The following is a 19176-nucleotide window of genomic DNA, read 5'->3' as shown; positions in this document are numbered from 1 at the left end:
TCCCATTAACAGTTCCCAGCGCCACTCTGTACCACTGGACTTTAATTCTCAACACAGACTGTTACCCTGTTCATCTACATTTTCTGTACTAGAATTAAGTTACTTTTCATTTTCACATTTTAGCAGCTCTGTAAAGCTATGACACCCAAGAATGAAACAGTAAAATTCAACATTGCCTCTGTGTGTCCACCTCTGACAGAATTATAAAATATTCCAAGAAGCTTAGGTTGACATTTACTATTTCTGATTTTTATTAAGCTTTTCCACAATATTTTAAAACTGGCTCATTAACAAAGTAACTTGTATTGGCTAATATCACAGTTAAGTATAGTTACATAAATTAACTCACTACCTCAATATTCATGAGCAGTATTTTTAACACTATTTTTAAAAAAGGTGTTAATATATTGGCATCCTAAAATTTTAATCAAGTTAGGGAGACACTCACATGCCCTAATTATTGCAAGGAATGAGTCAAAGTCTTCCCAGCAAATCTAAAATTAAACCATACTCTAAAGGACTGTAAGTTGCATGCCAATCCCCCCGTAATAAGTATCAAGACACTAGCACTGCATCTATACTTGTAGCTGGGGATGTGATTCCCAGTTCATGCAGATGTACCTGTGCTAGCTTTGCTCAAGCTAGCATGCTAAAAATACTGCAGTGTAGCCAGGTTAGTATGGGCAGCAGCAAGTGGCAGCATGGGCTAGCTGCTGCCCTGAGTAGGTACCCAAGGGTCTGAGCGGGATGTCATCAGTGCAGCTAGCCCGCATGCCTGCCACCCTAAGCTAAACTGCTATTTTTAGTATGCTAGCGTAAGCAAAGCTAGCACAGGTATGTCTGTGTGATCTGGGAGCCACACCCTCAGCTCCAACTGCAGATATAGCCTAAGTGCAAGTTTTTAGAGAAGAGACAGGAGTAAGCTCTTTTGGGCAAGGAATGTTGTTCTTTGGTCAGCATATTCTTAATACTTGACGTGCTCTAGACAAGTAAGGTGTTCTATAAATAAGTATTACAACACATTGCATCACTAAAGCAACAGGATCTGTGAAAAGCACTGCAAGACTGTTCTCAGAGTGCAATGGATAACCATCACCTTGACTGTTAACATGTAGATGCTAAGGGCACTGGTTTCAATTAGGTAAATGCAAAAAAAAGGGTTTGGTGGAAACCACTGGGATGAAAACTATTGTCATGAAATTTTATCATCTTTTCAAATGATCTGAGTTAATTTGATGCTCATAAAAATGAGGGACTGACATTGGCTAGAGCCAGACAGTGCAGGCAGGCACTCTGAATGCTTCCTCATGCAACTGCAACACCACACCACATGTATATTCCAGTCTGGGGCTTTTCCTGAGGCCCAGATATGCCAAATTCTATCAGATTATGTGGTAGTTTTGTGTGGTGAGCTCAGAACAACAAAACCTACCATCAGTGAACAATTTTTCTTGTGACCTAGAAATATTTAGGAGTCAAATTCAGCCATGGCATAAGTAAATACAACTCCAAATGACATTCAGCAGGAACTGCGTTAGGGCTTATCTACTCAGTGTGTTAGTCTGCACGAGAGGTGTGTAACATTCTAGTGCAAACTAACATACTAACTGGCCCACGGGGACCTTGCTGGCATGCACTAAAAATTATCTAGTGTGCGTTAATGTGTTATTATTTGAAACTGGACTACACTGACATGCACTAGGGATCTTTTAGTGCGTGCCAGCAGGATCCACATAGGCCAGTTAGTATGCAACACAGTAGTACACATTAGGATTTACACTCCACTCTTCTAATGCGAACATACGGTGTAGAAAAGCCCTTAATCTACACTATATTTGATGCCCAGAGGCAAGTGTGTTAACTCAATCCATCCAAACTCCTTACAGGTTTTTAAACATACAGTTAAATTATTTAGAGTATTAATATGCAAGACAAGCAACAATCTTAATCTAAGTCCATCATACAAACATTCCTACACAAATTTAAACTGTTCTACGTTGTAAAGTATCATCATATTCTGGGCACAATGTGTTATGTTTAGCACTTGCTACAGACCATTATCATGCAAGATACAGTGACGTATTAAAATGGTTTAGCACCAAAAAACAGTAGTGTATCTTTAGTACCTACTAAGAACTGGACATTACTTGCAGGAATCATGCAGGTAAAAAGGAAACCTGAATGTTTTAAATACTACTGTATTCCCAAAATGCTCCTTTAAAAAAAATAAAAATAAAGGCTAGATTCCACTTTTGAGCATTCATCTTAGTACAGTGTACATGCTATTCACAATTACCGTTGAAAATCTGCCCAGTTTTAATACATTCAAATCAAACGTTTATACTGTCTTTTACTAGAACTAGTATTTTATATATTACTCAATTTTCCATTCAAATATTTTGCATCTATTTTCAGAAAACTTGAGTACACATACATTAAGAATTGGGTTGACAATCAAGTTTTTTGCTGTGAAGTAATATGCAATCACCTCAAGCTTCTCCTTTTGTTAAAACCTCACAAATAGTTGCATCAAAGCATACAATCTTAGTCAGAGTTCAAAGAACAAACTCTAAATTGATTTGTGATCCAAGATGAGGCAAAGTGCTTTCAACTGGCAGCATTCTCATTCTGCAGTCGTTCAATCAGCTGTTCAGCCTGCAGGAAAAAGCAAGCAATATATTAACCCAAAGACAGATGGACCTCTAGTTTAATTACTAAGTTACATCTACTTGAGCAACAGATTCACTGGTATTCTCCCTCCACCACTGGATGGTTAGTAAGGCAGCAGAAAAGGGAGAAGGCTTCAGAAAGTTCCTGCAACTTTGACTTGAAGTAATTCCAAGCCTCCTCCGCCTTTAGATCCATGAGTTCTTCAGTCCAGTCCACTTCCCTAATTAATTCCCTTAATTTTTTATAGTTAGCCCATTTGAAATCAAAGACCCTAGTCACAGATCTATCTTTGTTTATCCTTCCATTTAGTTTGAAATGAATTAACTCATGGTCACTTGAATCAAGGTTGTCCCCTACAACCAGTTCCTCTACGAGAACCTCACTACTCACCAATACCAAATCTAAAATGGCACCCCTCTTGTTGGTTCAGCAACTATTTGATGAAGGAATCCAGGAAAATCTGAGCCCTATTATTATTACTAGCACTAATCTTCCAGTCTATATCTGGGAAATTAAAATCTCCCATAATCTCACAGGTCCCAGGTCTCTATCCATATCCAAATCGGATCCCGATGGTCTGTAGCACACTCCAAGCACTATTCCAGAGGAAGCTCTAGCAGTTTTCTTCCCCAATGTGATTTTTGCCCAGACAGACTCTGTCTTATCCATTGCATCACTTCTAATTTCTTTACAGTCTACTTCATCAGTGATATACAACGCTACTCCACCACCTTTGTGCCTTTATTTCTGTCTTTCCTAAACAGCACGTACCCATCAATACCTGTACTCCAGTCATGACTACTATTCCACCATGTTTCTATTATCCCTATAATATCTGGTTTCACTTCCTGCACCAGTAGCTCTAGTTCCTCCATTACCCAGGCTCGTTGAATTGGTGTACAAACATTTTGTTTTTTGCTGTTTGGCTTTGCTCACATTCCTTACATGATTCGCCACAGTCATTCTACCACCAGTATCGCCTATTAGTCTGGTATCTATACCACCCTTCCTCTTCATGTCCATTCTCCTACCCACTGCTATATCCTTTCCTATTTCATTTTCCTCCCTCTCAATGTTAAAATCAGGTGTGAAGATCACCCAGGCATCTCCCAACCATCTCCCCCAAATTCCTAGTTTAAAGCTCTCTTAATCAGTTGTGCCAACCTCCATTCTAGAAGTCTATTTCCCTCCCTGTTCAGGCGAAGTCCATCCCAAGAGAACAGTCCTCTGTCCATGGATGCCTCCCAGTGGCCATACATCTCAAAGCCCTCCTTATAGCAGCATCACTGCCTGAGCCATCTGTTGATCATCCGAATCTTGTCATGCCTTTGTTGTCCTCCTCCAGGGACAGGCAAAATCCCACTGAAGATCACCTGAGCCTCCATTTCCTTAAGTGTCTTCCCCAGCCTGGCATAGTCTCCCTTGATTTGTTCCAGTGAGAATCTAGTCCTATCATTTGTTCCCACATGAAGGACAAGCAGTGGAGTCTTTCCCGCTCCCGCTAGGATCCTCTTCAGACTCAGGTCCAAATCTCGTATCCTAGCATGGGGCAGACAGCATACCTTTCTGTTCTCCAGATCAGCTCTGGTTACATGCCAGTCTGTTCTTCTCAGGAGATAGCTTCCAATCACGTAGACCTGCCTTTTCCTGGTGATGATGCGATTCTCCAGCCTCTCCCCTGTTCTTTCTGGCTGCAAGTCCTCTTGCCTTCTATTCTCCTTTTCAATCTTCTGCAACCCATTCTGGATCCCCCTGGGGCTCTTATTTGGTGGTATCTCTATTGGCACATCCACTCTTTGTATAGGACTAGCTGCTCTTCTCTTCTTCCTTGCCCTCCCACCTTCAATTACCACTTGCTGCACCACTTCTTCATTTTCCAACTCCGCAAATCTGCTCCTGAGCTCTATTTCTCCTTCACTAGCCTGTCTTTTCCTCTGCCTTGTTCTCATAGTCACATGCTTCCATCGGCCACTTTCCTCACCCAGCAGTCTCCCCTCACAGTTCTTTGGTCCTGCTTCCATCTGCAAGTCTAGGTTTTTCCCCTTCAGCCTCCTCATGCCTTTGTGCTCCATCATCTGCTCGAATCCTCTTCTAAATTCAACCAGTTTCCACTTGCATCTCCAAGCCCCAGATCTTCTCTTCCATCTGCTCTATCAGGAGGCACTTCATACAAACAAAGCTCTTTTGTGGTACCCTCTCCAAGATCATGTACATCCTGCAGCTCTCATATCCAGTCATCTTTCATGGTCTCTTCCACTGCTTGGGTCAGTACTGCTGCTGCCTCTGTGTCTGGCATAGCTTCCTCACCTATGTCATGTCAGTGAGAGAAAACCCCCCCCCACACACACACACACACAGAAAAAACACCCCACCAAAACAAACCCCCAATGGCCATCACAACAATACCAGAACCCTACACACTCTTTCCCCAAACTCCCCTGTCCACAGCTCTGTCTGCTGGCTCCTGTGCCACTGCCTGATTGGGTGGCTCCCTTTATAGGCCACCTTATTAGGGAAGCCCCACCCCCTAATCAGGCTCAACTGCTCTCAGTGCCCCACCCAGTACCAATCCCTGCAACTGGGGGGAGGAACCAAACACACACAAAAACAAATACAAGGAACACACACACAACTCCCACAATGATTGATCAAGTGTGGGTCACCTGGGCAGGGTGTTTTGGAGATCTACAAGGAGAAGTATGCTGGGAGACTGCTGAATTTTGAAAACTGGGGCACAAGGAGCTGGTACTGCAGTTGACTTCATAGTCAGACACTTAGCCAAGCAAAAGTAGGGCAGCCTACTGGTGACACATCAACATGGAAGGACAATGCGGAGGGGTTCCCAAGTGAGAAAATGTGGAACTGACCAGGGGATTTGTAGGGATACTCAAATACCTTCAGCAAAGGAATGGTCTAAAATGGGGCACTCTCGGTATTAGGCATGAGGAGCCCTTGCCCTCTTTTGGATGCCCCCAAGGCCAAGTGAGGAACAATTCTGTTGATAATTGTAACTGCTTAAGTCACTGAGCCTAGGGTATTTCCAACCTTCTCTGCCAGTCCTATTAACTTATCCTTTCCATTTGAACGTGTGTCTGAGGTCTTACCAGGACCCACTAGGTACTGATGTAACACTGCACCAGCAAAGATTAAAAAAATTCAGCAAGCTGGGTGACCTGTAAGCAACCCTTAAAGACGTATCAAAAAGGTATAACAAGGAATGGCTCTGTTTACCATTGTAGACATTTATAAAAGCCATGTTAAATAGACTAGAATCTTCAACTTGTTTGCCTGTATTGTTAGAGAATCAAAGAGTAGGTGCTAAATGTGTCTGCTTACCTGCATCCTGTTAGAACTCTAACAATGGTCTAATTAGCTTGTAAACACTAAATCCTGTTCCTGTCTTTTAATACTTCATTACTGTACTCTATTGACTCAGAGATCAAAAGGGGATATTATCATTTAGATGGGTCTTGTGGTATAATTATATTACTGTCCTCATCTCTCTTTGAAATTTATAGTTCCACATAGTAAGCCATCTGTGAACTGTCTTGATAGTTTGAATGGTTGTTGCTAAAGTATTGTCTAAGAAAAGACCCACTGAATAGAGATCACAGACTGTCGGCTTGCTTTCATCACAGCCCATGTGATGGAGACACCAGTCAGTGTCCAGCCTGCTTCAACTATAAAGGAAAGCCTCAGGCCTGATCCTTTCATCTCAGATCTGTATAAACTTTAACAGGGAAGGTCTAAACCACAGACCTGAGATCTCCAGGTAGTTACTTGGATTACCTTGAAATTGTTATGGAAAAACTCTAACAGACTCTACACCTGAACTGCTTATTGGACTATAACCCTTTGGACTGATTCCAGAAAGACTTTTACAAATAAGTAACCTCACTATCTCTGCTATGAAACTGATATACTCATTTATATGTATATTGATCTTTTAACCATTTATAACTATCTTATATATGGATCAGCTCTAAGCATGTATTTGGATAAGACCTGAAATATTCAGTGAATAGTCAATGAAGTGTTCAAGCCGTATTACAATAAGGAAAAAGTCAAGCAAGTTTTCCATTTTATGTTATTTGTATTTATCTTTTCAATGACACCTCAGAACTTTTTTTTTTAAATCCAAAGGGACCCTCTCTCGGCTTTTTATTTACCTATTAGAAATACCATGTTGCAGCAACACTCCCTTAAACCAATGGCAGGGTAGGAATTTTTCTAGCACTGATGTCTCAGTTAACAGGATAATGCTGCTGTACTTACTGAAAGTGTAGATTTTTCTGTTTATTCAGCACACCTGCAACCTTGAAGCCTTTCCTGGCCTGCCCTGCCAGGATGCCTCAACCCTTAAAAGACAATTTCTCAAAATGAGTGAATTATTCAATCCCAATGCCAATTCTGCTCTTAGCCCCTCAGTGGAGACAGGCAGCAGAAGTATCAAATAGTGCCAACAGAAAATGTTTTTTGTGAAATGGACATTTGTCCACCGTGGACTGGACTAAGACCAGCAAAACAGCGAATAAGCTATTGAACAGCAGCCATCAGATGGCTGTAACTTTTCACTCAAGTTGGATTGAACTGGTGAAATGCCATGTATCCCATTAACAATCTCTTAGGCTACCTTCCGTTCAAATATTTTGTTGCTTCCAAATTATAGTGCATTTGCAATTTTAATAGAGGCCATATGTTGGATCTAAAACTATACAATATGTGCCACTCATTTTTTAACATTGCATTTTCCTTAAAACGGAAAAGGCTGTAAGATTAAAGTAAAACACAGTTTTACCTTCACACTTGCTCAAGGAATAAGTAATCCTGAAAGACATTTGTATGATTAAAAATTATCAAAATAACTGTTCAAACAGTTGTTAACAGATAACTAAAGATTTTTGCATTGTATTATACATTTCAAACTAGAGTCTTGCAACCCTTCCTCTGTAGCATGGGGCCTGGGTCTCTTGCAGGTTAAACTAGAATAAATGGTGAATTCTGTGTCACTTGAAGTCTTTAAATATGATTTGAGGACTTCAGTAATTCACCCAGAGGTTACGGGTCTATTACAAGAGTGGATGGGTGAGGGTCAGTGGCTTGCAATGTGCAGGTCAGATTAGATGATCACAATTGTCCCTTCTGGCCTTAAAGTCTGTAAGTGTAACCTAACCTGAACGCAGTGGGACCTGACTGTAAGTATCAGGTTCAGGTTGGGTCTGAAAACAGTCCACCCATGTCAGGCTTGGGTTGAGTAGACTCTAATCATCTCCTCCTACTTGTGGGTTAGGTGCACCAACAGCTGCATGCTCTGCTCTTGCTCCCCACTGACACCTTGCTGTGCTGCATGTGATGAAGAGTGGAAAGTGCTGTGATTTGTTAACACACTCATTCCACAGCACAGCAACCACCCAGACTTCATATGCAGGAGGTGGCCAGAGATGGATCACAGGTGGGGCAGCAAGGCACCGCTCACCAGGCTGAACCCCAAGGTCAGGGAGGCAACAACTCATGTTCAGGGGAAAGTATTGGATTCAGGTTGGGCTAGGTCTGAAAACAACTCAACCCTCTGAGGCTTGGGTAGGATTTGGGTTGGCTCTGGGGCCCAGTGGGTTCAGATCAACCTTTAAAATTAGGCCCAAGCAGAGCACTATTTCAAACCATTTCAAAGCTTTCATATTTTATGCTCACAACTGGAAACCTACCAAGCCAGTTGTTCTGCACTTACCGTGACAAACCAGTAGGAATTGACTCTGTAAATCATCCTGGACAAGAATCCCAGTTGACTGGCTGGGGCCAGGACATGAAGATGTAAGTGGGATATTGAGCAGAACGGAGGCCAATGGAATCCCATCCTTGAGAAGAGTGGGAGAGGGAGAAAACATCAGCTTCATTATTTTAGACAGAGGCTAGAACATCTTAAAACTATGCAATGAGCTGACTGTGCTGAACTGTTGCTTTTTGTCTGGAGTACCAAAATTACTTCACAGGTCTAGAAGCAAACACAAATATTTATATAACCAAACGGTATTTAATTTTCCCTGTCTCCCCCCTCCCCCCCCCCCCAACTCAAAAATGAAATGACAGAAGCTACAATACAAGTTATAAGAGGTATTCTTATTTGTTTAAGTCAAAGACATGTACAAAGCCCCTTCCTTCACTCAGGCTGTCAAGATAGCATCTCAATTTAATTTTGACATTTAAATATATTTTCCTATTAAATTTTTCACACCTAGCAGTGAAAGAAGTTAATAGTAAGCTGTCTCCCAGATGAAAGGTGCCCTCCAACTTCTTCAGCTAGGAAAATATGTCCCTATCCATTCAAGAAAACATGGTTCAGGCCCACAGTGTTTAAATATGGTTTAAAAGCATTAAATAACATTATTTGAAACAAGGTTTTGCTTGCTAGCATAACAGGGGCCCAACTCTTAAATTCTTAAAAACATTACTTGAGACTAGCAATAAACTCAACTACACTCAAACTCATCTCAAACACAGACCCAGGACTCCATATGGATAGGGCCAGGAAATTCATCTCTACTTGGATTCAAGAGCATGCTACTGGCCCCTGATCAGGACAGCCTTTTGAATAGTTAGTTTAAAGTTTTCCCCAGGACTTGGTCACTAACAAACTTCAAACTGACTCCTATTTTGTTACATTCAACACTTTCTAGAAAAAGAACAGGAAGCTAATTTGATATAGAAACATGGTACCTTTTGCTACATAGTCAAATTAAATTAACTCTGCACTAGCAACGTATTAGTGGAAGAACACTTTATGATCCCATGTGTGTGCACGCTGCCAGAAAGCTCATGCTCTACTGCAAATCCTAATCAACTCCCAATTCCATTTCTCTCAGACAATTAACCATGTTGCCCTTGCTATCATTATCTATCAAGTGCTGTTATAAAAAAAATCAATAGTGTATTAGATATATCCTGAAAAGAAGCTATATACCTTATATCATTCAAGTCAGTAAAATTATTTCGCTGAAGTATGTTCTTCCCAGCTTCCATCATTTTCTCCACTAAGTGGAAAAGAAATTACATTTAGAGTTCATGGTAAATTTAATGCACTAAATGCCACTAAACAATGAATCATCTAAAAAATAGGTACTTCTCTGTAATAGCTCCCAAACTCTTCCAGTCCATAAGAATGTGTTGTAAAACACTTAAAATTTTTAACAATTTGGTAGCAGGGATAAATTGGAAAGCTCCTGGGATTGATAATTAAATACAAACTCTTTCCCTTTCTACATCACTAATTTAAATCTAGTGCAGATTGTTAAATGTGGCTGATGATGATGAAAGTGAAATACATTGGTGGTGTCAGTCCACTTTAGTGGTCAAACTTCCACATTAATATAAACAAAAACAACCAAAAAACCCTTCAACCAAATTTTGGCACCATTTTTGGCTGTTTCAGCAAGGCCAAAGATTTATCTTCTAACTCCTAAAACCTCCAGGCCAATGTTATTAATGGGTCAGAAAGGAGAAGTTTGCTCTTTTGCCCCCAGTGATGTATCTGCTTTGCAGACAGTTACAGGACTTCAGTGAGAGGCTTTAAGAAAAATGTCAGGCTCTAGAGATCGATGTAGCTACAGTGGTGGTAGCAACAGACAGGACAAAGGCATTTTTATCACTGTGTCAACTAACGCTGCGCTCAGCAGGGTAACTTAAGGTGGTGGTAAGAATGGTCGCTGCCACTAGTGGCCAGCCTACACTAGTACTCCCACTGATGGAACTGCACTGGTGTTAGTGCAACAGTAAGAGATGTTAAGAAAAAAAAACGTCAAAATAGACAAGGACTAGGACTGTTAATCCAAAATCTTTCAGATTAATTTTTAAAATGCTTGTTTTTTAAAAACTTTTTAGAAGTTTAACTAGTTTAAATAGTTTAACTAAAAGTTTAACTTAGGACAAAAATTAATTTTCATATTAACAAGGATAAACACGTCAGTCTCTTTCTTATGCTCAACACACAGCTAATCAGAACATTTCTTAAATCACCTTCCTGAGGGATATAAATTGCACTGACAAACACCAGTGTGGATAGTGATATGTCGGTGGGGGAGCGTCTCCCGCCGACATAGCTTCTGCCATTCATGGAGGCTGGAGTAGTTAAGATGACGGGAGAGCTCTCTCCTGTCACCTTAGAGAGGCAACATTACAGTTTACAGCAGCATGGCTGTATCAGTGCAGCTGTGCCACTGTCAACTCTGTAGTGTAGCCGTGCCCTAAGGCAGTCATGGAGAACGGCCAGGTTTTCTAAAAAAACCACAAAAACTTCAATATTTTATGAAAGCTATGTCTGGTTTTTTTAAACCCTAATTTGCTTTCATTGAAACTGCATCTAGATCTAGAAATCACATTATCTTTCCAACATCATTAATAAATAATATCCCAATTTTACGGGTATTAAAACTAGTAATAAAATAATTTCCATATACTTATTTCTTCTCTTCATTGCCCAAAGGAAAAAAAAAAGGACGAAAAGCACTAACAAATGAAGATTCTCAACCAATTTAAATTACATTTGAAAATCCAAAGAAGAAATAGCTTTATTCATAGATCTTAGGGGCTTGTATACCCAGGCAAATTGACGGACATAGCTAGAGCAGAATTATTATTCCAAAACAGAGTATCCACACAACAGAGTTAAACCAGCATTATTATTATTCTGCTATAGTTATGCCAAATTCCCTGTGTAAACAAGCCCTAATAAACTACTATACCGTAATCCTCTGATTCTAGGGTGGAGAAAAACCAATGATCTCTTTATAAAACAAAACAAAAACAATGATTTTTTTAAGTGTAAATCAACCTTTGTATTTAATTTTAAAAAACACTTTTTCAATAAACCTTTTAAAATTAAATTTGAACTCTGACAACCTATGTCAAAGCCTTGACCTAAACGTAATATAGTCTAATTACATAATTTACATAAATATTCAAGCAGTACATGTTTGCTGCCAAAGTTTTAAAGAAAAAAAAAAAATCAAATCACTGAACTGGTGGAAGTTTCTGGCTAAGCACCTGGAAGCAGGGTTTGCTGAAGTTCTAAACCAGCTTTTGACAACATTTGCCTCTTCTGCAGGTGCAGAGAGAATATTTTCTACATTTCAGTTTATTCAATTCAATGATTAGTTCATTCAAAGTTGAGAAACCAATCAGAAGTTGAAAGAAGCAGGAAAGCATGTTTTCTTCTTCCAATTTATGAATAAAAACCATGTGTGAAAAGATGTGACTTACTAGTTCTAAAATCCTGAAAGACACAGTGACCAATACCAATCAGTTCAATGCACTAATTACAGATAATTTTTCCTTTAAGAAATCCATTTTAAATGCAAAACTTGTTTTGATAGGCTTACCTTTTTCTGTCCAGCACAGTTAAAGTAGTTTTATTTAACTACAATATTCTAAAAATTGCTTTTTGTGCATTTTTACTGAATTCCAATCAAATCACTAAGTAAAATGTATCATCTAGTAAACATTCACCATTTTCTATCATACAAAATGTAAAAATTAAGAATCTGAATAAGTGTGTGATATTATATAATTGAATAAGTGTATAGACACCCTTCTGATTAGCATAAAATACAAACCATACCAACCATTCTTTAGGAATGGAATTCCAAAAAGTACATCTGCAAAACTAGACTAAAATTTAATAATCAAGGTTTCCTTCTTGCTGATTTAAATCATGATTAAAATCTGATTTAAAATCAATCCACTCTGACACTTACCACATTCACATAATGTATCTTTACCCAGGAAACAAAGGATGCTCAAAACTACAATGCAACTGACAATATACTGTAGCATGCATCACTACAGGAATAAACAATGATCCACAACTATTTTCTTTTGATTCATGCAAGAGCCATAGTTACAGCCTTACCTAGTGGGATGTGCTCTTTCTTTAGCGTCTTGCAGTTTCCCATATGCTCTATCGGCACTACTAGATAATGGTGTGGAGCCCCAGGCCTGATATCTCTAAAGCAGACTAGGTCTTCATACTAAAGGAACAATACCAACATTTTAATAAGATATTAATATGAACACATCACAGGACAGCAGATAAGATAAAGTCACTTTTACTGGAACTGAAGTGACATCTGCACAGTGGAGCACTCTACACCGGTTACATTAAAGCAGTTTAGCAGCAAGCAACTAACAGGCAGCAAGGGAAGATATCCCGTGCACAGCGGGTCCAGTGAATTACAGCTCCCGGACAGATGATTTCACTCGCGCTACTGAGACACGGACAATCCGCACACCAGCTCTGTAAGCACAGACGGCACATTTCTCTCTTTGCTTGTAACTGTTCACTAACGAGGCGCGTGGAAAATAATCTATGAATCATCCCCAGGGCGGGGTGCTCCACACGGTCCCCGCCCCAGCGCTCCGCTCAGTCGTGCGGGAAGGCTCCCGGGGGACCCCCGCCACTTCCCTGGGAGGCCCCGGCCACTGGGCGCCAGACCCACCCGAAAACTTTCCTTCTCCGCAGGGGCCACAACTTGGGGCTGCGCTTCGACGCCCCCCCCCGCCCATGCAGACAAACCCCGGGGTCTGCCCCAGCCGCACCGCCCTGCAGCCCGCCGCCGGGCTTCCTCCCCCGACCCGCACGGCTCCAGCCCAGGAAGCGGCCAAGCCCCGCGCCGGGTCAAACGGGTCAAACTGAGCCGGCGCCGGCTCCTGCAGCGCTTCGAGGGCCGCGCCCAACCCGGCACGGGCGGGGGTGGCTGAGGCAGGCCCGGGTAGCGGCCGGGCTCAGAGGGGCCGGCGGGGAAGGGCCCGTGTCCGCCCCGCTCCCCTCACCTGGCAGGGCAGCAGCGCGGTGCCCGGCTCCTCCCGGCGGCCGATCCTGCAGAAGACGCACTTGCCGTCGGGGCTCGGGGCCGCGGGGGGCGGCGCAGCCTCGGGGGCGGCTCCGTCCTCGCCGGCCATCGCGCCGCGGCGGCCGCCGCCTCCGCTTCCCGGGGCCTGGCGCAGCCCAGGCAGAGACCGGCCTGGCTGGCGGCGGTGGTAGCGGGGACTACGGCGCCTGCGCCCCCTGCCGGGCCGAGGAAGACTCGCTCCCTCCGGCGAAGGGACACGTGACTGTGCGCGCTCGCGAGCAGGCGGGCGGGGCAACCCGGCGGCTCGCGGCGCTAACGGCCGTGAGTGAGAGGACTTAAGGAGCTGAGGGGGCGTGGCTACAACTATGGCCCCCCGCGCGCGCGCCGCGTAGGCTTTCTCCAGGGGCGGGGCTAGTGTGGGCGCTGGTCTCCGGCTGCGTTCTCCCCTGCTGCCGGCCCGTGGGGCCAGACCCGTTCAACTGCCACCCCCTCGGCCCGTGAGCAGCTCTACGCCAGGGGCGCGGAGTCTTCTTGGGACCCCGTCCCCAGGCCTAGGACTGGGGGGGAGGGGCTGCCGCCCTGGGGCAAGCGCCCCTCCCTCGGCAGCCAGACTCAACCACGCGATCGGGGGGGGATCGAAGGTGCTCGGTCGATGGGGGAGGCGGGCGGCGACGAGACGGCGACGGAGTCACGTGACGGGAGATCGGGGCTGGGTGACGCATAGGGCTTGTTGGGGGCGGAGACGAGGCGGCGCGGTCGCGCGCAGTTCCCGACGGAGGGGGCGGGGCCGGGCCCCGAGCCCGCCCCCCCAGCAGAGTCGTGTCAACGTCGTTGTGGGGGGCTGGGGGGTGGTGGGCAGTAGAGTGCGGCCTAGAGTAGGGTGCGCTGGGTGGGAGGGGCACCGGGGATGCTGCTAGCTGTGGTCACCTGTTGGCAGTGCTTAGTGTGTAAGGGGTGGGAAGAGGTCACCAGGGAGCCTACCCATAAAGGGGTGGATGATGAGAAACCTTTACCTGCTGCATTGTGTTAGGCCGGGTGCTTGGCCCCTTTCATACCTGCTCTGCCTTTTGGAAAAAGCTGAGGAGAGGCAGCGCTCAGACGAGCAGCAGGCAATCGGAAAAGCACAAGGGCAACCGGTGGTGATGCAGAGGAAGGACAGAAAAGAATCCTACAAAAAGTGGGAAGGTAGACAAATTGCAAAGGAGGAGAGCAAAATACTAGTACAAGGATGTAGGGAAAACATCAGAAAGGCTAAGGCAGGATCTGAGTTACAGCCTGCCAAGGACATAAGGTCATAAGAAGAGGTATTTTTATACATATGTGAGAAACAAGAAGGAAAGTGTAGGGCTTTTACTTAGGGGAGAAGGAGAGCTAATAACTGATGACATCAAAGGCTGAAGTGTTTAGTGCCTATTTTGCTTCAGTCTTCACTGAAAGAGGTTAATAGTGACCAAACTCAACCCACACGTGATTCCTTCCCCCTTATTAATGTATACCAATAATAGGAAAAGAACAGGTTAAAGAATATTTAGATAAGTTAGATATATTCAGATCAGCGGAACCTAATAAAATTTATCTTAGGCTACATAAAGGAGGTAGCAGAAGCAATTATCTTTGAGACCTGAGGGAGGACACGGGAGGTCCTAGAGGACAGGAATGTAGCTAGATTTTAAAAAAGGAACACAGAGGACCTGGATCATTGTAGATCAGTTAGCTAAACTTTGCTACGTGGAAAGACATGAACAAATTATTCAATAAGTTTGTAAGTGCCTAAAGGATAATAGTGTTGCAAGAAATGTTCTTGACAAATCCTTGCAGGCTAAATCATGCTAACCCAACCTAAATTTCTTTCTGTGCCAATGTTACTGGCCTAGTGGACAGAAAGGAAGCCGTAGACATGATATTCTCAAACAAATTAGGGAAATGCAGTCTATGTGAAATTACTGGAAGGGGGTGCACAATTGGTTGAAAGATCAGTCAGAAGAGTAATCGATTTGTTGGCAAACTAGGAGGGTGTATTTAATGGGCTCCTGCAGCTGTCAGTCCTGGGTTTGGTACTATTCAATATTTTCATTAAATTACCTGGATAATGGAGTAGAATGTATGCTTATAAAATTTGCAGATGACAGAAAACTGGGAGGGATTACAGGCACTTTGGAGGACAGGATTAGCATTCAAAACAACCTGTACAAATTGGAGAATTGGAATGAAACCAACCAGATGAAATTCAATAAAGACAAGTGCAGATGTCATTTAGGAAGGGAGAAAAAAATCAAATGCATAACTACAAAAACAGGAAAAAACTGGCTAGGTAGTAGCACCGCTGAAAAGGATATGGAGGGTACAGTGGAGCACAAATTAAATATGAGTCAACAATGTCATGCAGCTGTAGAAAAAAAGCTAATATAATTCTGGGGTGTTTTAACAAGAATGTCATATATAAGACAGGGGAGGTAAATGTCCTGTTCTACTCAGCACTGGTCAGGCCTCAGCTAGAGTGCTGTGTCCAATTCTAGATGCCACACCTTACGAAAGGTGTGGCCGAGTTGGAGAGAATCTAGAAAACAACAAAAATGATAAAAGTTGTAGAAAAATCTGACTTCTGAGGAAAAGTTAAAAAAAAAAAAAAAAAAGTATGTTTAGTCTTGAGAAAAGAAGACTGAGGGGGGACCTGATAGTTTTCAACTATGTTAAGGTCTGTTATACAGAGGACGATGATCAATTGTTCTCCATGTCCACCGAAAGTAGGACTAGAGGTAATGGGCTTAGTCTGCAGCAAGGAAGATTTAGATTAGATATTAGGAAAAACATTTTTTTACTATAAGGGTAGTTAACCTCTGGAATAGGCTTCTGAGGGAGGTTTTGGAATCCCTCATCAGTGGAGGTTTTAAAAAACAGGTTGGATAAACACCTGTCAGGGATGGTCTACATCAGTAGTTCTCAACCTATTTACCATTGTGGGCTGCATATGCAGCTCTCTATGTGGTATATGGGCCACATCCACACAATATATATACTACATGTATAGCCCTTAAGGATGTTAAATGGGCTGCAGCTGTGCGCTGATTGGGCCGCAAGCAGGCCACCGTTTGAGACCCACTAGTCTAGGTTTACTTGGTCCTGCCTCAGCACAGGGGGCTGGATTTGATGACTTCTTGAGGTCCCTTCCAGCCCTACATTTTGAATGATTCTATGAAAAGCCGCACTGCCAATGGGAGGCAAAGCCAGGAGTTGTGTAAGATTGCAGGCATCACTCACTGACTAGTTCACTGCTCCATTGCTAGAAAGAGACCAGTGTGCATGGAAAACATGGCCCAGGGCTTGTATTTCATTCCCTGAGCTTAAGCATATGCACTGTCCTGGAAGTTTATAACAAAATGCTTCTTGTTCATACCATTATTGGTGTAAAGTGTGAGAACAAATTGAGATAACAGAGCAGCCTTCTAATTATAGAGAGCAAAATTTTCACAAGTGCCTGAGTAAATTAGAAGCCTACATCCAACTTAGTTTCAGTAGGATGTAGGGAGGCTTGCATCACTGGCTTTGTCTTCACTAGGGAAAAGAGTATTATTGTAATTCAAGTTAACCTTAAGTGGAGTGGGTCGTTTGGGATACATTCAGGTCATGACCCGTTAATCTCCCATTGCAATTAACCATGGAAGAGATCACATCGGACAATAGCCGCAATTGAAGATGTTGACATAAATGGCCCTTTTCGAGCCAAAGATGGCACTTCAAATTGTCAGTTTCAGTGGGGGAGGGATTCTCTGCAGCATCAAGGGCAATTTAAGATTTTCCTAATGTCTAACCTAACTATAAGGGCAGTTAAGCACTGGAAAAAGTTACCTAGGGAGGTTGTAGAATCTGTCATTGGAGGTTTTTTAAGAACAAGTTAGACAAACACATCAGAATGGTCTAATACTTAGTCCTTCAGTGCAGGGGACTGGACTATATGACTCACAGTCCCATCCAGTCCTACATTTCTCTGATTCTATGAAAGGAGACATGCTTGCAAGAGACCTGTAGAAAGACAATAGCACCAAACATCCTTGGCATGCATACTGCTGCAAACATTGAAAGCAACATCTATCGCAGTGCAAAACTTCTACAAAAGAATGGTGAGAAACACTGCACCATAGTGTTTCACAAGCAATGGAACTTATCATGGGTGAACTCAATCAAATAGCAGTAGTTTGATTACAATCATCAGGTGAACAGTTGGCATGGCCAACTGACTTTCCTTTGCCTGAAATGCCTCCCCCCCATTTTTTTATAGGCTGCTTCAACAATCACACCACCACTTGGGGATATCACAACAGTGGAAAAGTTGAGAAGTGGGCCTCAACAACCAGCTTGACCTTGCTCTACAACTTCAAGGACAAGTGCATCTTCCAAAGTGCACAATAAAAACTAGGTTACTTACCAGTAACTGATTTTCTTCGAGATGCGTTGCTCATGTCCATTCCATTATAAGTGAGTGCATGCCACTGTGCATGGTTCCTGGCACTTTTTTCCCCTTAGCAGACCCTGTAGGGCTGGCTCTGGTGCCCTCTGGAGTCCCGCGTGCATGCCGCGGTATATGAGGCACTGCCGGCTCTACGCCCCCTCAGTTCCTTCTTTCTGCCTGTGACGGTTGCTGGAACTAGCCTTGCTCTCCGCAAGTGCCATTCCCCTTGTTTGAACTCTGTTATTCAAAGTACTTTAGTTAGTTTTAAGTGGGTTCACATCAGTGACGAGGTATGTTTAAAAAAATTCAAGGAAATAAAAATCATGATGACTTAATATGAAAACGTAAGTTTTCTAAAACCCTTTAAAATTGGGTGCCTAAAACTAGTTGGTATTGTCTCTTTAATAAGGTATGGTTATTCTGAAACCTCTGAGTTTCTCTAGTCAGACCAAAAACTTGACATGGCTAATCATTCTGAAGTTAAAGAAAAAATGCCCCAAGAAACCCATAGCAAACAAAACCAACACAACAGAAGAGTTTTTCTGGCTTTAATTTCAGGTCTTCATACTATAAAGTAGCAAAAAAGACACAAGTTCCTTTGATGATTACCTTCATATTACTATTATCAACTTTCAAATCATCTTAAGTTTTTTTTTTTTAATCTGGGAATAAAAGTATTATATTTTGCAAAAAGTCATATGGTAAGCCGAGTATGTGCACTACTTTTTATATCTTGAGATAGGTTGACACCCGAGAATATCATGGCAGTGCTAAAAAATGTGAGGAAGTCTTTGTAACATGGCATGTGGCCATATATAAAAATAGGAGTAAACACTGCAGAATAAGGATAATCAGACCCTTAGATTAACTGTTCTATTATTTTCATTAATTTTTTCCCCAGTAAAAGGGTAGGGTGTTTTTTTTTGTTTGTTTGTTTTTTCCTTTTTGCATAGCCTTTCTTGAAGTCCCTTCATGGGTATATGGAACCAACCCAATAGTTAGAAAATACCATATCAGAACAGATCAACTTCCCCCATCTACTCCTGTGTTCTGCCTCTGCCACAATCTGTACATTTAAAATTCGCTTCTGGAGGATGCAGGTAGTATTCCCATCTGCTGTATTTGTTCCTTAAGGTAGCACTCATATTATTCCCTCATTTTTATGGGTATTCGAGGTTTGTAAATAAATGTAAAGGGGAAAAACATCCAAAATAAGCA

General features: G+C 42.6%; 1 protein-coding gene across 1 annotated transcript; it reads right to left on the bottom strand.

The window, feature by feature from the left end:
• Positions 1–227: 227 nt before the first annotated feature.
• On the bottom strand, positions 228–13792 carry HINT3 (histidine triad nucleotide binding protein 3). Its single transcript, XM_067546713.1, has 5 exons — positions 13492–13792; positions 12572–12689; positions 9629–9698; positions 8399–8525; positions 228–2655 (listed from the first exon to the last, which is right to left on the bottom strand). Exons 1-5 carry the CDS (start codon positions 13618–13620, stop codon positions 2608–2610), a joined length of 492 nt encoding a protein of 163 aa, XP_067402814.1. The 5' UTR covers positions 13621–13792; the 3' UTR covers positions 228–2607.
• Positions 13793–19176: the final 5384 nt, after the last annotated feature.

The sequence above is a fragment of the Emydura macquarii genome, unplaced genomic scaffold (assembly GCF_026122565.2).
Source record: "Emydura macquarii macquarii isolate MOO-44397 ecotype Brisbane River unplaced genomic scaffold, CSIRO-AGI_Emac_v2 contig_1146, whole genome shotgun sequence".
NCBI lineage: Eukaryota > Metazoa > Chordata > Testudines > Chelidae > Emydura > Emydura macquarii.
The sequence above is the reverse complement of the archived record's forward strand: the minus strand, read 5'-3'. Positions and strand labels throughout refer to the sequence as shown.